Source organism: Melozone crissalis, unplaced genomic scaffold (genome assembly GCF_028551555.1).
Source record: "Melozone crissalis strain CALT ecotype California unplaced genomic scaffold, PUWL_Pcris_2 ptg000027l_1, whole genome shotgun sequence".
Lineage (NCBI taxonomy): Eukaryota > Metazoa > Chordata > Aves > Passeriformes > Passerellidae > Melozone > Melozone crissalis.
The window spans coordinates 52,626,280-52,645,335 of record NW_026535805.1 but is presented as its reverse complement, the minus strand read 5'-3'; the positions used below and the strand labels follow the sequence as shown (position 1 = coordinate 52,645,335).

The window sequence follows — 19,056 nt, the reverse complement described above, 5'->3', positions numbered from 1 at the left end:
CTGATTGTTACAAATAATATTCCAGAAAAAGAAAGCTGAACTTGGATCTTCTCTATACATCCAAATGCCTCATGAGGCATTCATTCAATCACAAAATAAAACAGCAAAACAAAAAGAGACTGAGCAGGTTTGTCAAGACTTTCCTGTGGCATCAAATCCCAGAACAAAGTCTACACAGCCCTGAACTCCCCATGCCCTCCCAGAGTGGTAACATTACCTCCAGATTGCTTCGCAACAGCTTCTCTTCTTCCAAATCCTTCTTTAGTTTTTCCAGTTCTCTCCTAAAAGTAGTTGAGATAGAAACAGAATTGAGAAGGGGGAAAAAGAAACTTCACATTACTGAGGACAGGATGCAGAGGCCTTGTTTGCATTTTACAAATGGGATTCACAAAACAAGGCACATGCCCACCAGTGAATTCCTACTCACATCTGTTGGACCACAAATTTCCGCCATCACTCAACACTTCTTACCTACTGCTATTCACCTATCCCAAATTCTTAATCCCAATTTTAAGAGGCTACTTAAATGTTTGTGCTGTTATTTAATATTTAAAGTTTAATTCAAGCTAAAATAACCTAAAATAACATGGCTACTTCTACACAGAGAATAAATTAAAATATAAGTCATGTCAATACTGCAAGTACTTGTGCACAGTGTTACACAAGGCCTGCACCATGTATTTATGTCATTACTACAGAAAATTAACTACTTTTCCTTACAAAGAAAGCACAAACTGTTCAATAAATACTTTCAAAAAGATGTAATGGATGCAGGAGTGCCAAGTAGGAAGGAAAAAATATGTACAAATTCCAAAAATACTCAGACATCAAATTTGCATGTATTCAGGACATTTAGTAAGATTAATTTAAATAGAAAAGACCTGAATTTATGTATTAATATGTTATTAGCATAAAATAGCTCTCATTTTAAAGTCTGGCATTGAAGACATTTATAAGATGTCTATATAACCCCTTGCAGACTGACAAAGGAAATATTTACCCATGCTCTTTCTTCAGGGCATCTACTAAACCCATTAATTCATTAATCTGAGTCCTGAGCTCTTCCACAGAAGTTTTTTCCTCATGTGTTTCTCCTTTCAGTTGGAGGTCTCCAGGTAAAAAGTCGAGTATGACAGAGCTTGGTCTCTGAGATGAAGGTGGAATCAGTGGGCTGAATGCAGATGGCTAAAAAATAAATTGGCAGAAAGGTAAGAAGTGAAATCTTTATAAACTGAATGCCTACAGGTTGTACCAGGATGGGAGGTAAATGTGCATAAATTCCCTTAATTTTCTACCTAAAAGGTAAAAAAAAAAGTCCAGTTTGAATGGATTACTGGAGTATATGAGATAGTTACTCAATACAGCTCTTAATTAAGGATTTACCTGAGAGTCCTGTAGTCACTAAAGAAAGTACTTACACTTCAGTCCTCTTCACTTTAAAAAAAAGTGATTTAATGGATTCCACTGGATCATTACACACCAACTTTTGTGCACTCTGCTGATCTGCTCAGTTATTCTGTCTGTCAGGAGACTGAAGGCAGAGCAGATATGGAACTTATTTGGGAAATACCACCTGATACAGCAGCTCTCACCAGAACTCATGCACTTTGTAAGTATAAATGAACTTCAATACTAAATTTCTTACTATGAACTTTATACTAAATGACTGAGCTCACTTGCACTCAACTACAAGCACTGGCATTCAGATGGTTTCATGAACCTGTACTGGAAATGCAAACAGGATGAACAGAACACCAAGCTGCCTGGTACTCCTCGGGCTCCTTGGTAGCATCATACCTTCTTTGTTTCAACTGGCTTTGGTTTGGCACTTTCTTCTTCTTTCTGCACCTTCAAAATTTTTTCTGGACCCACATTGTAACTTGCCTGGTAAACCATTCATAAGGAATGAAAAAGTTTTCAGAATTAAAAACAACAAAGATTAAAAGTAAATTAAAAAAAATAGACTTTCATGTGTTTCTAAAAATGAAATAGTAAAGGGGAAAACCAAGTAACAAAAGTTAAATTGCTACACTATCAAACTTTTCTATCCCTGACAGTCAGAACTTTCCTTCCCCACAATGAGCTGAACTTAAACACAGGAATCTTGGGCAGGATTTTCAAGCATATTTGCAATCCTTAAGTCTGTGACACTTCTGGGAGCCTGTAGGTGCTTCCACAAAACACAAATGGGCAGTAACTATAGATGGTAACTGGCATAACTATGCAACATATCCAGTGAGAAAAACTGATTTCAAGGACTCTGCACCACCTGCTTCTCATTATCTGCCAACCTCACATCACCACTAAGATCACAACCCTCACGTTACAGCAGCATTAAATTACAAATTTATAGTGGCCAATTGTCAAAGTCACTACAGATAGTTTCAGAGCTGTGCGTATGTACACCTATTGCACCATCAGTGAGGCCAGAAGAGCTGAGCATTTCCTGCAGCAAAACCCCATGGAACAATAACACTCCTTCAGCTGCAACACAGTTCCAGTTGTTTCTCTTACATTCACTTCCCTTCTGGGAATGGATCTCCCTGCACACAAAACCTACAGGAACTGAACCCCTGCAGCATTTTGCCCTTCAGGTAAATGGCTCAAAAGACTGTTCCCCAATGTAGTCCTGTTTCCTGGGAAGCCAGTTTTTAGTTCCCTACTAGGAGAACACCCCCAAAATACTCACAGGACTACTGCTATTGAAACGGGAAGGCAGCCTCCTACCAGGCATCTTGGGCCGGTTCGCAGTCGGGTGTGACAGATTATCTGAGGTAGCTATGACATCATCAAAGCTTAACAGATCTACAAAAAGAGGAAAACAGAGACCACCATCAAGACCAGAAAGTTTTGCTGTGTTCTTTTTATCACTTTTTTGTTTACTTAAAACACCAAAAAAAATTATCAGAATTCTTGTTGTTTTGAGGATTTTCAGCATATACAACACATGAGGTATCTGAAACAACTGCATGACTTTGACATATCTGGAAAACTCTATTTTCTCCCTTGAAAAAAGATAAGAGTTAATTCAACTAGGACTTAAATTCAAGTTAATCTGTGTGAACAGAAGAAATGCTCTAGCAACATGGCAGCATCTGCAGAAAATATGCTTATTACTTTTTCTAAGAACTGCCATATTCAACTACTTGAGAGTATATTTTCTTGTCACTGAACTTGACTTCTTATCACATGAAAAGCATGAAAATGCAAGTTTAGTGACTAAGACAAAAATAAAAGCAAAATGGTAAATTACATACTGGTGTACTCCACACATTGGGGAAAGTTAACAAGACATTAACTGCACCTACGTCTGTGCAGGGTAGTTTTTTTCATGTTCAGTAGCTAAAGATAATACACAACTTCATAAAGACTTTAATAAAACACTTCAAAACACCTCTCTTGTACTTTATTCAACCACACAGATCTCTTTGCTCATTAGGCTTTTTATGCTCACACCTCTAGGAAAACTCTGTCAGATCAGCAGAAATGCTTTACATCCTCTGGGAACAGGCAACTTCAGGAAAAAAGTTGATAATAGAAGAACTGACCACGACTAGTCTTAGTAACATAGGTATTTCACTTAAGTAACAACAGGACTTGGCCTTTTCTCCACAAAAATAAATATACTTACGTGGCAACAGATGTTTTTTGAGATTGAGTGGTGGTTTTTATTTAAGCATTGACATAAGATTACAGTTATTATGTATCATTTACAACCCAAATACATGACTTAGTTTACAGACTAAAGTCTATAGGGTAACTTAAATACCACACAGTATTTACTACAGGCACCATAAACAACATTCAAGACTTTGGGTTTGATTTTTTTCATGACCTCTGATTCTTACTTGACATTATGATTTAGCAAATAGAACCTATGATATGTCTTTTCCTGCATTCCCATTAAAGGTCAAATAAGAAAAAAGCCTTGGGTACACTGAGACAGACCATTCATACTCCTTCAGTGTCTGGATGTCTTAAAATCATCTGATTAACCCAAATTTTACTCGCACGTTGTCAAAGTTATTTTCTACCTTTAGGTACTAAGTAGGTACTAAGTTTTCCACTGAATGTTTTAATTGATTTTAATGTGTTCTCTGCATTAATATCCTTGAAGGCCTTAGAACATTCAGCTCCTTTGGACAGCCCTGACCAGACCTACTTCATCACCCATTCCTTTATAGCATGGTTATCAATCAGTTTTGCTGCTTTTTACTTCTATTCAAGAGAATGTCAAGAAAGTCTTGTGTAAGCATGCAATCACACCTGCAGTGAAACAAGCAGGGGAGAAAAAAAAAGAAAGAAGAAACAGAAGAGTGATGAATGGCAAGCAGCTGACGGAAAAGAGGATGAGGGAGAAATAAATGAAAAGGGACTTCTGTTCCAGTCTGTGCCAATAAAATATTTCCTTTAATACACTGCAAGCAACAGTGACCACGGAGTCATTGCATGGTCTTTAATCAATTCTCAGTAATCCCAGAGTACAAAGCTGTCAGAATCACAAAGGGGTTTGGGCTGGAAGGGACCTTAAAGATCCCCCTGGTTCGAGCCCCTGCCATGGGCAGGGACACCTTCCCCTAGACCAGGCTGCCAAAGGGCAAATTAGGATTTATGTTAGGTAGTTATCATTAAAAAGGTAACAAGAAAAACTTTTATGTCTTTTTCCCCTCATCTCACTAATTTCTGACTTTAAATGATCCTTCTTTTGTCATTCTACAGAAATGACAAATCATTTTGCAAGAAATTTAAGCAAGAATTATAAATTTAGTTGCTATTATGATTGTAATGCCAGTCCTGTCCCATGAACAGTAAACATCAGGCATATTAAACGTAAGTTTGAAAAAAAAATCACATTATTTGACAAGGCTTGAAGACTGCTAGAGTCCTGAACTGTGTACTATTTAAATATAGATAGTGGGATGATACAAAAGCCAAGGACTTTTTCCACATTTCTAACATCTTCTAAAGGAATTTGTTACACCTGAGAGAATTGTTCAACGCTAAGATTTTGCCAGGAGATTCCAGTCAGAGGGAATTCTGCCTCTACTTGAATTTTTGTTTTTACTTTTCCAATTTATTGCTTTGGTATAGGGAAGAAATTAAAACACAGGTTGGTGGAGATTGGGGCTTGGGCTTTTTGGTGGTGGTGGTGGTAGGCTGATTGGTTTTACTGTGGGCTTAGGGGGTTTACTGATGAAATCCATTGAAAGTTCACAGTCTACACCCATGTCAATCAATAAAATGATTTATCAAATAGGACTCTTACAGCCAGCCTGTCAGCAATTGTTAAAGGAAATCCCATCATAGTGCCAAAAGAGCAATACCACACATCTGGTGATAATCTGGGTCAAAAAAAGGAGTTTCTGACTGAGCAAGAGCACCTTTCTAAGAAGATGAACTAAGCCTAAAGTTACATAGCATGGACTATTAGAAATGTTTCTTCTACAAGCTTACCACAGATCTACCACAGAGCTGTTAGGAGCTTTAATAGGCACAAATAATGAGAGGCTTTGTTAAGATTTGTGAATGTTTCAAGTGTATTCATAGCAGCTTGTCTTAAAAAGCCTTCACAAAAAGAAGCAAAGCTGAAAGGTGGCTGAAGAAATCATGGTTCCACCATCTCACATGGCTGGGGTTTAAATACCCATGATACAAGTGAAATGCATCCAATATTTTAGAAAATAAGAACTCACATTAATCTGTGGAGTAAAAAGATGCCATCCTTTCTCATATTACTCATCTTGCTGAGATTTCCCCCCAGAAATTCAGGGCACAGCTATAAGCTATAAAATATTTAAGTGCCCAGAAGCTTCACAACTGTGTTCTTTGTGTGTACAGAATGATAAAGCCATTCAACCTACATACACCAGATGTACTAAAGGTACTGATCATATTTCACTACAAACAAACACAAAGTTTGGTTTATCAGCAGCTCAACTATATTATTTTACTTTTAGTCCCCACCAGTTCCTAAAGAAAAAGCCTACTTAAAGTAACTTCTTTAACAGCTAAGGAAAACAGGCATTCAAACAAAAAAAAAGTGCATTTTTAATAGAAACCCCAAAATTTTAGTACCAATAATTGCAACTGAAACCCACGTTCACGATGTTAGGAAGAGGATGTGTATGGAATAAAGCATTCGGATTTCCTTAGAGATTGTTATCTTACCAAAATGGAGAAGGGTAGGGTAATTTCCTGACACGTAAGAAGGGAAACATGGCAAACAGGATAGGAAACAAAATCTGGAAAGAAAAGTCAAGGAGAGGAATGTCTAGAAAAAGATTCTGAACAAAAAAATTATTTCACAAAGCAGGAAAAAGAAACATTTGTAGAAGAAACAGAATTGCTTTACATGTTCAGCATGCCAGCATTACAGCTTTAGTCTTTTACAGTACTTGATTCTAATCAAACAGAGAAACATTTATGCAATTTTTCAATTAAAACTTCAAGAGGAGTTATTTCAATGTGATCAATGTTTCTAAACGGTTCTGATTATTTGTCCTCATCTAACGGCTGGTGAAAATTTTGGCATGGGGTGGGTTGGTTCTTTCATAACAGAATATTTACAGCTTCTTACGCTGAACTGAAAATGGCTCTAAACTAAACTTCACTTCATGGTCAAACTATGTTGCAACAAACAGGACCCATATTTCAAAAAAAAAAAAAAATCCTAAAAATTCATCAATTTACCTACCCCATGATCATAATCTGAAGAGGAGAGGAAGAAATAACTTTGGTAAAGCAGTTGCCAGCCCCAATCATCCATTTTCCCTCATCTTTTATTAATACCTATTCTAGTTATTGTAAGGTTAAACAGTCTTAGAAGTTATATAAGGACCCAACATTTTTTTTTTTAATATAGACTGGGCTGCACAGGGTATTATGCCTTTAGCAGCACTGTATGTAGAGAATTAGAGCATGAGATTCATTACATTTTACTGGCAGGAGTTTGGATCAGTCCCTTTTCACAAGAGCAGTAGGACTGACTTATGCAGACTGTTTTAAGGAATGTCAGTTGGACAAAACAGAGGATTTCTGAAACTTTCCTTCAACTGCAGCTCCTTGATCAGTGCTGCCTCAGCCTCCTCTGCTTGCTGTGCACCAAACACAACTGAACTGAACATTGTGTACCCCTGGGCCCTGCCTAGGTATTAAAATCTTTAATTTCTCCAGAAGCCTGTAAAAACTTATGTTAGAAAAAAAAAATTCTTTTTTTTTAATCAATCTGTGTAAAATTATTCTTTTTCTATCACAGAATATTCTGAGTTGCAGTATATACATGAACACCTGACAACACAGTTATTACGTTGCCATTCTGGTTATTAAAGATTTCAAGGTAACTGAATGTAAAGGAAAAAAAAACTATATTCCAGCTGTTTTCATGGGGAGTTTTTCCTGAGTTTAAATGATACTATACTATACAGTAATACATCAAACACAACCCTAGAGATAATCATAGAATTTATTACACTAATTAGAAAGCTGATAATCATAGAAAGGCTTGGGTTGGAAGGGAACTTCAAGATCTTCACCTTCCACTATTCCAGGCTGCTCCTAGCCCCATCCAACCTGACCTTGGATTCTTCCAGCGCTGGGGCAACCACAACTTCTCTGGGCAACCTGTGCCAGACCTTACCATCCCCATATTAAAGAATTTTTTCTACAATCTAACCTGAGTAGCATAACTTCTGTATTAGAGACATACATGAATTAACCTTTCCTCATATAAAGCATTTACACTTAAAAAGCATATTTTAACATGCTCAATGAAAAAAAAGTCGGGAGTATTCTTTTCCATTCCTTAACTGCTTCAGTTCTTTCAACACATTATTTTTATCTTCCAGATGAATTTATTATACTTTGGACCAACTATTCTACAACTAGAATATTGTAATTTGCCTTAAAAATAAATATATTTATACTATTTAAAAATTTGTTATTACTGAAATCTTTTCTGAGACAAAAAGTTGCATTTGAGATAGCAAGATGGACACTGCAAGTATAATTCACTACAGCTTTTTCTGAAGTGGTTAAATCATTAAAATATAAATATTTTAAGAGTTTAGAAAAATATGCCCACAGCAGCTGATGTCTGCCTAAGTGACACACAGAGGTCTGGTATCAGTTGCACTGTCAGTCTAGGGCTAATGGTATCAATACAGTAGTTCAGAGGTTCTGATCATTAAATGTGGGTTCTTTAACCACTATCAAGGGTTTTACTCAAGGTGCTTTACGCAAAGCCATAAGCATGTATTCAAATGTACAATGCTCCATGCTTTTTTAAGGTCCCAATTTAAGGTATGATAAAGTCAAAATCTAGAATAGCTCTGAACTAAATCACAGGAAGCCAAAGGTAATGGCATTACCAAGAATTCTGAAGTTAGCTAGAAAAGCAGTTATCTGACTTGCAAAACCAGAACAAACTGAACCAGCCATTAAGAAAACAACTTCATAAAAACTCAAGATGAAAGTGGCAGCAAAAAAAGCAAGCTTTCAAATTAGAAGGACAAACCATTATCTCTGTCTCCCTTCCTACCCACTGTTCCAACCCAGAGCTCAGCAGCTACCTGCAAATACCCTGCTGACATCTGCTCATCCCCTCCTGACTCTTACCTTCAGCTGCCTCCAGCACTTCTAAAAAAATACACAGGCATAAATGAACTCAGTGGCACTTTGAGTAAATCACTCAAAAAGCTTATTCCAGCCCTGTAAAACACAGCAATCCAAACAGAAAGGCACAAAAGAGTATTTCTTTTCTTACCTGATTCTTTAGAGCTCTTTACCACAAGTGAATCTACCTCTACTGATTTTGGTCTGAGTGGCAATGGTTCAGAGTCTAACTTTGGTTTTGCTACTGGCTCAACTTCAGATTTCGGTCGAAGAGTAACAACTTCTCCATTAGTTCTGTGGTAAGGAAAAAAACAAAACAAAACCTGCCTAGTCAAGAGATGAAATAGTTTAAAAGGGAAAAATATCAAGAATTAGAAGCAAACTGAAAAATTATGGTAGATTTTATCACTTTCTAAATCCTTGTTTTAAAATCAAGGCTTCTTGAGATCAATTCTACTCCTATGAAAACCAATTTTTCTGCTCCATCTCTTGCAGAGTTGCTAGATGTGCACAAAATCCATGTGAAAATAATCCAGAACTTTTAGGACACACTTTGGCATTTCAGTTCAAAATATTACACTTCAAACAACAGGTGAGCTAAATAATATTTTCCCTAATACCTCTTGAAATAATTCAGAAACTGACCCCTTGACATGAAAGAAAATTTCCTGTACAGGAAAAAGGGCTGACAAGAACAAGGTATTTCTTGCTGGCTATGGAAAAAGTCACCTTGCAGCTTTTGTTCTACTATGCATTCCTTCCATATCTGCTCACATCTTTCACAGACAACAAAAATCCCAAGAACAACAATGAAAAAAATCCAAAGTAGTGCAACCTCCACCAAAATAAATAAAAAATAATAGGAAACATTTTCCTTTACAGATCTTGCCATGACAAACCCATGCTGACCAGGCCTGATTATCTGGTTGGCCTGTACATATCATATATAAACTGTGCCCCTTTCATTAATTCACCTCCCAAAGCCTTCCCAAAGCCTGTAAAAGTTTTATTGCAGTAGAAAAAGAGATAGCAGCCTGATCTTCCTAAAACAATGCTAAACACTTTAAGACATTTAAATATCTCTAAGATTTAAAGGTTTCAATTATCAAGGCCCACAGCTTACTACAGACCTCTATTTAACTGCACATGGGCATCCCTTTAGAACAACAATTATTTTCTAAGCTGGAAAACAGTATGACTTGTGGTTTTAAAAAAATAATCTTTACTTGGGAAAGCCTCCAAAATACCAAGTGAATATAACATAATTCCATACTGAAAAGTTATTTAAGGTGCAAGCTCTTTGATGTAGCAGCTTTATTTGCACAAGGCCAAGTGTAGCACAACCTCACTTTCTCATGGTTCTTTCAAGCCAACATCCCAAAGGCACAGTTACCAGTCAGCTGTTGATTTACACTTCTGGGTAAGGGCCTAGCAACTGCTGCAGTGGAGACAAAAAGGAAAATTCTATGTGTGGGAGACTGCATGGATGCAAAATTAGTTTTAGTGGAAGTTTCAAACTCATGAGAAAAAAAAATTAAGTGGATCTAGAAGTATTTGTATCTATTTATCCAGTAACTCAAGGGAGAAGGCTCAAGAGTAGAGAATCTGAATGTGGTTCTGTAGTAAGTGCTCCCTTTCCCAGGAGCAGACATGAGTACCACAGTGAGTACCTTTAGCAGAGGTACCTATGCTCAGTTCTTCCTTTCCATCTATCTTACCCTATACAAAGTGCTCAAGCCTTGAACACTGAGGCAGCTCAAATTTTCAGGGTTGTTTTCAACACAGTAATAATTCTCAAGGGCCATGCCCACATTCTTTTATTCCACCCTGTTACTGTAGCTACAGCAGCAATCAGATGAGCAATTTCATCTGCACCATGGCCAGTTATGCTCTAATGCTGACTCTGAGATGGATTCAATGTCTCAAAGGATTTGAAAAGCCTAAGTTCACCTTCATCAAGACTTGGAGAACTAAGACAATGGTAGGTATAAGGCAAAACTTATTCTTGCATCCTTTTCACACTTAAAGCACACATTTCTTCCCAACTCATCCATGAGGGAAGATCAAACAACAAATCAAACTGAATATATTTGGTGCCTGCAGTTTCATTGATACTGACTTGGATGCAGATGATGGCAAACCAGGTTTGTCTGGACGTTTTGGGTGCAGGAGCCCTGCTCTCAGTAGGCTGTTGGTCTTGCTTGGAGGAATCGGCTTCTTGGGTGGTACTTGAGGAGCTTGTGGCTTCAAAGGCTTCTGATCCAAAGCTCCTTTTTCATCTGACAAAGGAAGTCACATTTTAAAAACTCCACATTGTCTAGAATTCTTACACTGCTAATCAGTTAGAAAGCACATGCTGTCAGAAATGCCTTCTCTGAAGATCAAAATGAAAAATACATATGCAAGTGTCTTAAATGATACCTTATCAAAACACACAAATTACTTACCTGAGCTCAAAAATTTATCTACGAGTAAGATAAATCTTCCTACTGACATGAAACAGTAGTGATAAATTATGGATTCACATTATTGCACTGCAAATGACAGGTAAGAACGAAAAATCTATGTACTGCTTTGTCTTTTCTACAAATTCATTTGATTTTCTTTTAAAGAGGCAGGGGTTTTTATTTTGTTGTAACTAGACTTCTTACACATACAAACAGCATAATTTATCTATGGACAGGGGGAGGAGAGAAATGAATTTTTATCTGAATAGCTGAATTTATTTTATCTCAAGTCTGCCTTCCTACACAGAGATGGAAATTAGGTATGAATAATTAAAAAAAAAAAAAAAAAAAACAAAAACAAACTATTTATTTGTTTAATGACTACATGATCTAACTGAATCCTGTCCAAAGGAGCTGGCATACAACATACAGGACACTATAAAATTCAAGCTGCCTTACAAGCAATAGTTGAATAGGTTTGAACCCGTGTGTCCTAACTCTACCCTGCTGGATTAGCCAGACCAAACTTTCTACTTTTCCCTGTAAAACCATGCCACAGTTCAATATACACTAAGTACTGAATATTCTAAAAAATAATTGTTAGGTTACAGCAAAGGGTTACAGTTCTTTACAGTTACTGCCCTTATAGGGCAGTAAATCAGTAAACTGGGATGGAGAGAGTGACCTTCAGCTTTGATTCTCCCCTTCTGCAATTTGCTTTTAACCATGTATTGATCTGGTGTAAATTGTTTATATATGCTATGGACCTGGGAGCAGGGCTGGGTATTTGCTTCAGCTCCATGCCAGCAAAGTGCCTGAACTGCCAGGTCTAGGACTGATTCCCTTTGGACAAGTCCTGCAGCCACTGAGCACCCTCCAACCCCAAAACAGGAAGAAGCCAACGTACTTTCACAGGAGTATTGGGAAGCAAACAGATCCTAGAGACACTTCTGCCAAAAGCATTGCTCAGGGGCAGAACTGCTTCCTGCTTTGGGACACGAACACCAGGAGGAGAAACGAGCCAAAACAAACTGGCTGCCATCTCCCTGCAGTGTCTCAGCATGGAGCTAAGAGCACAGGATGCTGAAGCAGTGGAAGGATTTGCCACACGGTGGGGCTGCCTGCCCTGTGAAAAGCAGCACATCAGCAGCAGCAGCCACTCCTGCCTCCCCACCCAACATAACACTGCCAGTTTTAACAGCCAACACCAGCCAGCACTAACTGCAGATCAATGGCTTTATTGAAGCTGTGCTCAGCACAAGTTGAGAATTTGCTTTTAAGAGAGTTCATAAACACGGCAGAAAAAAATGCTGTCATCAAACCCTATTCCTGAACTCTCATCTGTCAGTTCTCCTTTCTAATACTCCCAACTCAGAAACTGAATATAAAAAATGTCTATAGCTAAGTGGAGTAAGTTAATACCAAAGGCCAAGGCTCACCATGAACACAGAAACTGGGCATTTCTGCTGGACAAAATGACATGTCTTTTTTGGATTTTGCTTCTCAATGAAAAAGAATGTTGGCTAAAAATGAATAGGTTAGTAATGGAAATAGAAAACAGGAATCTGAAGACATTTACACTGGAAAAAAATTTCTACATGACAGACACCACTAAGTGCCCTTCACTATAAATACAGAAGCACTCACAGAAACTCTAATTTTTGATCAATATTTGATTGCAATTAAAGACAGATTAGTCTCCCAGTAGGCATAAAAAATGACATGGTTTGATAGCTTCTGATTAAAGCTGCTCAATTAATATTTTTTTCCTGAGAACTAGTTACAGAACAATTTCATACTTAATGGATTCAATTACTAGTAGTAACAGTGCTATTTTTCCACAAGTCCAATTGCACTGATAAATGGGTATACCTTCCAGTAAAACACTAGTGCTATCTAGAAAACTAATTCTTATGACCTGATCTGCAATTGAATCCTTAACAAATTTTTCCTCCTTCATTTCCTGTAGCTCAGTAAAGAAGAGTTCTTTACCTTGTAATTTTGTAAAAGATTTCACATTCCTATGTTTTTTGGACAGTGTCACTCAATATTTTTGCCTATATTCCTCCATGAACAGTTGAGCTCAACTATGCAAAGATTAACACTTTAGTCCAAACAGAACTAGTTTAAAATTAAACTGGTTTCAGTTTAGAAGTATTTAAAAGGAGCCAAGAGATCAGCATTTCTGGAATCATACAGTTGATCTTAACTCACATCTGAAGACACTGCTCCAACAGATAAAAATTACTGCTTGGTCATATACAGAACAAACAGAAGTGACTTAACAAGTGTTTTTCATATTCAATACCTGAGAGGATGCCTTGTTAAAATGGGGGTTATAAAAACTGCCCAAGGAAGCCAAGAAACCCATCAGGAGCCACACTGGTAGAAATGGTGGTCAGCCACAGTTCTCCATTCACAGGACAGAGTGGTTTTGTAATTTGGTTAAGCTGCAGGATTTCTTCTGCAAGGCCCAACCAACACATTTGTTTAAGCTTCTCACTTTTAAACACAATCAAACATTTTCACTTGGCAAGTTTTTTCAAATATGGAAAGAAGCCTTTTAGAATCTGTTTGGGTGACAACAGTAGCTTTGCCTCTGGAAAAAGGCATCCTTTAAATTTTAAGAATAAAGTAGTAAATGTCTCCAAATTCAGTGGAACTTGAAAATACGGAATATAGCAAGAATAAACAGGATAAAAAATCCCCAATGTCTGAGACTGTAGCATCTATCTAAGGAATCTTGTATCTGTTCTGTGTAGCTCTTTCAAAATACTTTTGACCAGACTGATTTTTGCAGCAGTTGACCTTTGCCTTTCTAGTAAGTTACTCCTGCTGCTCAAAACTGCAGTCACTGTCACAGAACTACACCTTCAGATATTTAATAGTAACTATGTTACTGTGCAATACAATAACCAATCTTCAGAATGTCATGTAATAATAAGAAATAAACATTTTAATAGAGTTTAGCAATTCCTCTAACCACTCCAAAGACATTTTTGTAACATCACAGACATGACAATTTCAGCAGATGGTATCAAGGGAGCCTGTATGATGGTTCCTGAACAGACACCCATTGCCAGAGCAGCCAAGTCACTATGAAGAAAACTGTCCTTACCTTTTTCTTCTGCCCTCAAAGAAAGGAATTTCTTCTCTCCAGCTGGCAATTCAGGTCTTGAAGCTGAATGCAAATGCAAACCACAGACATTTTTCAAAGAGCTTTAATTATCTTGGTCACTAACTAAAAATAAGACTAATGCCAAGTTGTGTCTTCTCTTTTACAAGGACTGTAATGCCGTTTATAAACACTCACTTGAGCCCAGAAAATGGTGAGCCATTGTTAAAATGTTTCCAAAGTAGGCTCCATCATAATTTTTAAAATATACAGCAACACCAAAATATATAAAATATGAAAAGTAAGCTTGAGGTGTGACTATGGCTGCATTACTAAGAAATAAAAAACTACTTCTAAATTTTCTTTTGAAGTCATACACTGCTTCTGCAATTTAGTATTTTCTCAGAACACCAGACATGTACTACATACCAGGACTTTTAACTGGAGGTGGAGGTTTCTTTGGCTTCTGCAAAATGAAGGGGAAAAAACCAAAGTCAAACAAGCAAGCAAGCAGATATTCTCTGTATCCAAGACAGCCTCATTTGTGTTTTGTTTTGCATACTGTAACGTGGAGCTTGTTTACCAGCTGATTTCAAAGTATTTCACAAAGGAGGCAATCAATTCAGACAGAAAACACAAAGACCTGGAACAATTCCTCTGATATCTCCCAGACAACCAGTTATAAAAATTCAGGAACAAAATTCAGGTCTGTTGAAATTAAATCAGTGCTCCAGCAATGTGCATAAACAGAGGAGAAAAAACCCTAAATCCAGTAATTTCACCTTTTGTAGTCCAAAGAATTGCTCTGATCACACTCATTTTGCTTTCAATATCTAAACCTCAATCTTAGTACAATACCAGTTTAAAAGAGTAATCAGGTAATTTTTTGAACCAAAAATGTTCACTTTCACTAAAAACAGGTTTCTGAATTGAGTATCAGAGGAATGGCTTCTATTAACTGACTTTTAAATTAGTGTAACTGTAAGAAAAAACTAATAGATGCTGGCAGCATTTGTCTCAAAGACTGCAGTTACATCAAAAACATTGTTTTGAGCTCCCTTATCATTATATTTAAGTGGGAGAGATGGACAAACTATGCCAGCCATTAAAAATGTACAAAATATCACAATGCAACAGTTTGTACATTGAAATTACTATTTTGAAACAGTTACCCATCACTTTCTGATACACTTGGAAGCTGAATATCTGTCCTGCCGAAAGGAGACTGGCACCTCCCAGGAGAGATCCAACCACTCATCCTTGGAATGTGATTCATTAAGCTACTTTAGAAGAGGGGCCTTTCTGGTCGTGCTAAGGACAAGATTCCCTGATAAAATGATACAAAAGCCTACAAAACCACTTGTTCTTCACACAGGTACTGCTGAAACCATACAGGCTCTCTGTAACACACCCCCTCCAAAAACACCTGCAGTGGGAATTTTTCAAACATTTGCTATGGATGGATTTCACTTCTGTGCCCCTACAGCTATTGAATAAGCTCTTTTTAATGCAACAAGATTTTATTCTAACATGTGAAATGTAACTAAGCAAGCAGGAGAACCCATATTCAATTTCTTTCTCTGGTTTCAGAGGACACAAAAGCAAGTGTACCTAAGTAACAAGATTCTATTTTCTTTCTTCCCAAAAAAGTAACTACATTATCCAGCTGTGCAGCATTGCTGCCTGTACCAAAAACAATTAAACAGAGTCCAGCATCAACTTGCCATTATACAGTTCTGCTCTGTTTTTTCATGAAGTCAGTATCAAATAGCTGATTATGATCACCAGCCATCCAATGCCTTGAACCTGAAAGCTGCTCAGTGCAAGGTGAATCCCTGTGCTGAGACACTGCACACAAAGCAGAACAAAGGATCAAAGCAGGGAAATGCTGTTTAGGGTAAAAGAATGGTTCCCCCCTCCCTCTCTGTAGGAAACAACTCTATATTGTGAAATAGCCACCCTACCTACCCTCTTTTCTTGTATTTTATGGCATTTATGCCACCCTTGCACAGCTGAGAATCCATCTGTAAAGAAAATTCTGACTGTGGGTAGGTAGGTTTCTGTGTATGTGAGGCAACTCAGGATAAATGATAAATTAGTAACTCCTGATCTGGAGCTGAATCCATTCCACCTGGGGCTGATGCACATCTGGGAATTAAAACAACCATTTTTGCTACACAAATGTGACAGAACCAAAACACCACACTAATCTCAACAAAAAAAAAACCCATTGTAAAATGAGGACCAAAATTATAAGATCATTGAGAACCACATGAAAACATGAATTTCTACAAGTTAGTACACAAGATGGTGAAAAACATTTCTAAATCCTACCCACAAAATATCCTTCATATACTGCAGCGTACTGCTTGTTTTGACATGGAAAAATCCCAATCAGACCCAGAAGGGTCACTCAGCATTTTGTAATTACAGTTACTTAAGGACTTGAGATGGAAAAAACCAACAGCTTATCTCCTTCCTAAACAGTAAGGGTTTAATTTAGTAATCAGTAACATGCAACACCATGCTTTCATAACTACATCCTTTTCTAAAGGACCTGATCATCTTCATTAATTAATCTCAAAAAACATGCCTCACTTTAGTATTTATGGACAAGTTAAATACAAAGATTAATCTTTTCATCTTTCTTCTTTTATACAGCTAGGTCAAGATAAAGTTAAAACTGCCACAATTGTAATATTTTAAGCAGCATAATGTGTGGTGACTTTTTTTATTCTCTACATTTTCATTAATAGTTTTTTGTGATACTAAACAATAGGTGTAAGAACTTACAGGGAAGTCTTTATCAGACTCTTGTATTTGAATAGCAAAGTTATCTGGGAAGACTCCTTCTTTGCCATTGAGCTCTCCTCTCCACCAGCCTGGCTCTCCAGTGTCCTAAAACAAACAACAGGTCATTTCAACCAGTATTTACCTCTTCCCCGGAACAGATACAGTTACACAACAGCTTCTTCCCTTTTATTCCAAACAAAGTAATTGTTTGTCTGAAATTGGCCAACTTAACAAGGGGAAACAGCTACAGATTGGATCAGATTTGGTCAGGTTTTGTTTGTTTTCTAAAATGTAGGATGAAATTATATTACATCATATAAGATAAGGGTGTAAGGATAAGATCTGCAAAGGGAAGGAAAGTACATAAACCCAGTTAAGACCTAACACACAACATTTGATCTTCTCAGCTTCCTTGACCAGCAAGTTATTCAGTAAATACTCCAAATGATATTGGCATGACGCACAATTCTACTAAAAAAAAGTGATTCTGATGTGATGGATCAGCTCCACTGGTCTGAAAAGGGTGAAGAAGCAGAAGAATATAACCCCTGAGAGAAAAAATAACCACACTATGAGAAAATACAGTATTGGATAATTAATTCAGTGGCAGAGAACTCCATTACATGATGTCACTGGATGAAGGCCTCTGTCCATAACAGAAAGTATGATGTTATACTTCACCAGCATAAATAACAGCTTTCCCCTGTGCCTCAGATCCAAAAAAAAAAATCACAGAAATCTACAATGGTCTGGGCTGAAGGAATCTGAAGGATCACACAGTTCAAACCCTCTGCCATGGGCAGGGATGCCACTCAGCCTGGACAACTCTTTTTAGCTCCACTATGAACCAGTGTGTGCTTGGAATAAATTGGTTTAAAAAGACAGAGAGGCAAAAGACTGAGTGGAGACGGGGCAAGGGTTGCTCTGTTCACAAAAGGGCTTCCACAACTACTCATTTCCACTGTAGTTATGATCAATGATGCTCATAATAGCAATCACTTAATTCCACAGAATTAAAGTTTTAATAAAGAAAAATGTGTTAAGTCTTCTTCTGCAATTGAGTGAAAATTGAAGATTAAACTTTCCACTTTTTTAGCAAAGTCATTATTTCTTAATATAGGCAAGCAGACTAACAAAAGTCTGCAGAATAGTGCAGGGAAATTAATTATGGATAGCTTTATTTTCTGTTTGAAATCATCTCTGCATCAGAATGGTCTTTCAGAATTCAACACAAATGGGAACATTCAACTAAATAATCACGTTTCTCTTACAGACAGAAAGTATCACTAATTTCTGTCTGGTTATTCTGAATCCTCAGGGAACAAGAACTGTTTCTGAAGGTAAAGGGGCTGTTTGAAAGCTTTTCCCATTTCCTCACTGAAAAGGCATTTGGTACTGAGTGTACACTGATCCCACTGGCCTCTGAGGATCCCAAGATAACTCCCACTCTGGAACAATCTTTGAAGTCATCTGTATCTTCATCAAGTGCAGAAGCAAAGAGTTGACTCTCACATGAGAGAAATCAGTCTACAGGAATATCTGCTCCAACAGACCCTCCTGCTTCTCAGTTCATACACAACCTCCCTGTACAAAATTCACCAAAGCCATATACATGGCCAGAGCACACCCAGCATTCTTACCTTACTGATTATTTGAATGATCTCGCCTTCTTTAAAGCTAAGTTCATCATTTGAGCCATCATAGGAAAATATTGTCCTGCAATATTCCTTGGCTGGAACAGAGGAGCACAATTAATCTGGATACCATGGGTAGTAACATTCCTTATAACAGCTCACTTATGCTGTCTGAAAGCTGAGAAATTCACACTATAATCACACTTTCCTTCTAGACCAGCCACCTGAGAATGATTTATGAATATTCAATGAAAGGAAAAATAAGATTATATACTTATTAAGCAAAGGAAATAGATCTTTGAGAAGGTAGAAGTATAAGCCCCAAAGCCTTTTTTTCACAACTTAATTCAAGCACTCTGATGTCAGAGGGAGAAAAGAGGCATTAAAAGTGTAGCAGTTAAAATTGTAACAGCACATCTACCCCCCCAATAGCATTTATACATTCAATTCTGAACTA

General features: G+C 37.3%; 1 protein-coding gene across 3 annotated transcripts in view; it reads right to left on the bottom strand.

The window, feature by feature from the left end:
* The window catches only part of CD2AP (CD2 associated protein), a 76,852-nt gene that overhangs the window by 3,265 nt on the left and 54,531 nt on the right, over window positions 1-19,056 (bottom strand). For 2 of the 3 annotated variants that reach the window (XM_054279508.1, XM_054279509.1), the window contains 10 exons: window positions 18,606-18,697; window positions 16,966-17,070; window positions 14,602-14,638; window positions 14,176-14,238; window positions 10,730-10,889; window positions 8,762-8,904; window positions 2,690-2,805; window positions 1,798-1,884; window positions 1,001-1,185; window positions 218-281 (listed from right to left, as the gene is read on the bottom strand). In XM_054279508.1, the coding sequence (XP_054135483.1) occupies window positions 218-281; window positions 1,001-1,185; window positions 1,798-1,884; window positions 2,690-2,805; window positions 8,762-8,904; window positions 10,730-10,889; window positions 14,176-14,238; window positions 14,602-14,638; window positions 16,966-17,070; window positions 18,606-18,697 (1,052 nt within the window). Of the gene's footprint in view, window positions 1-217; window positions 282-1,000; window positions 1,186-1,797; window positions 1,885-2,689; window positions 2,806-8,761; window positions 8,905-10,729; window positions 10,890-14,175; window positions 14,239-14,601; window positions 14,639-16,965; window positions 17,071-18,605; window positions 18,698-19,056 lie in introns of those variants that run through there. The other variant, XM_054279510.1, reaches the window with a different exon arrangement.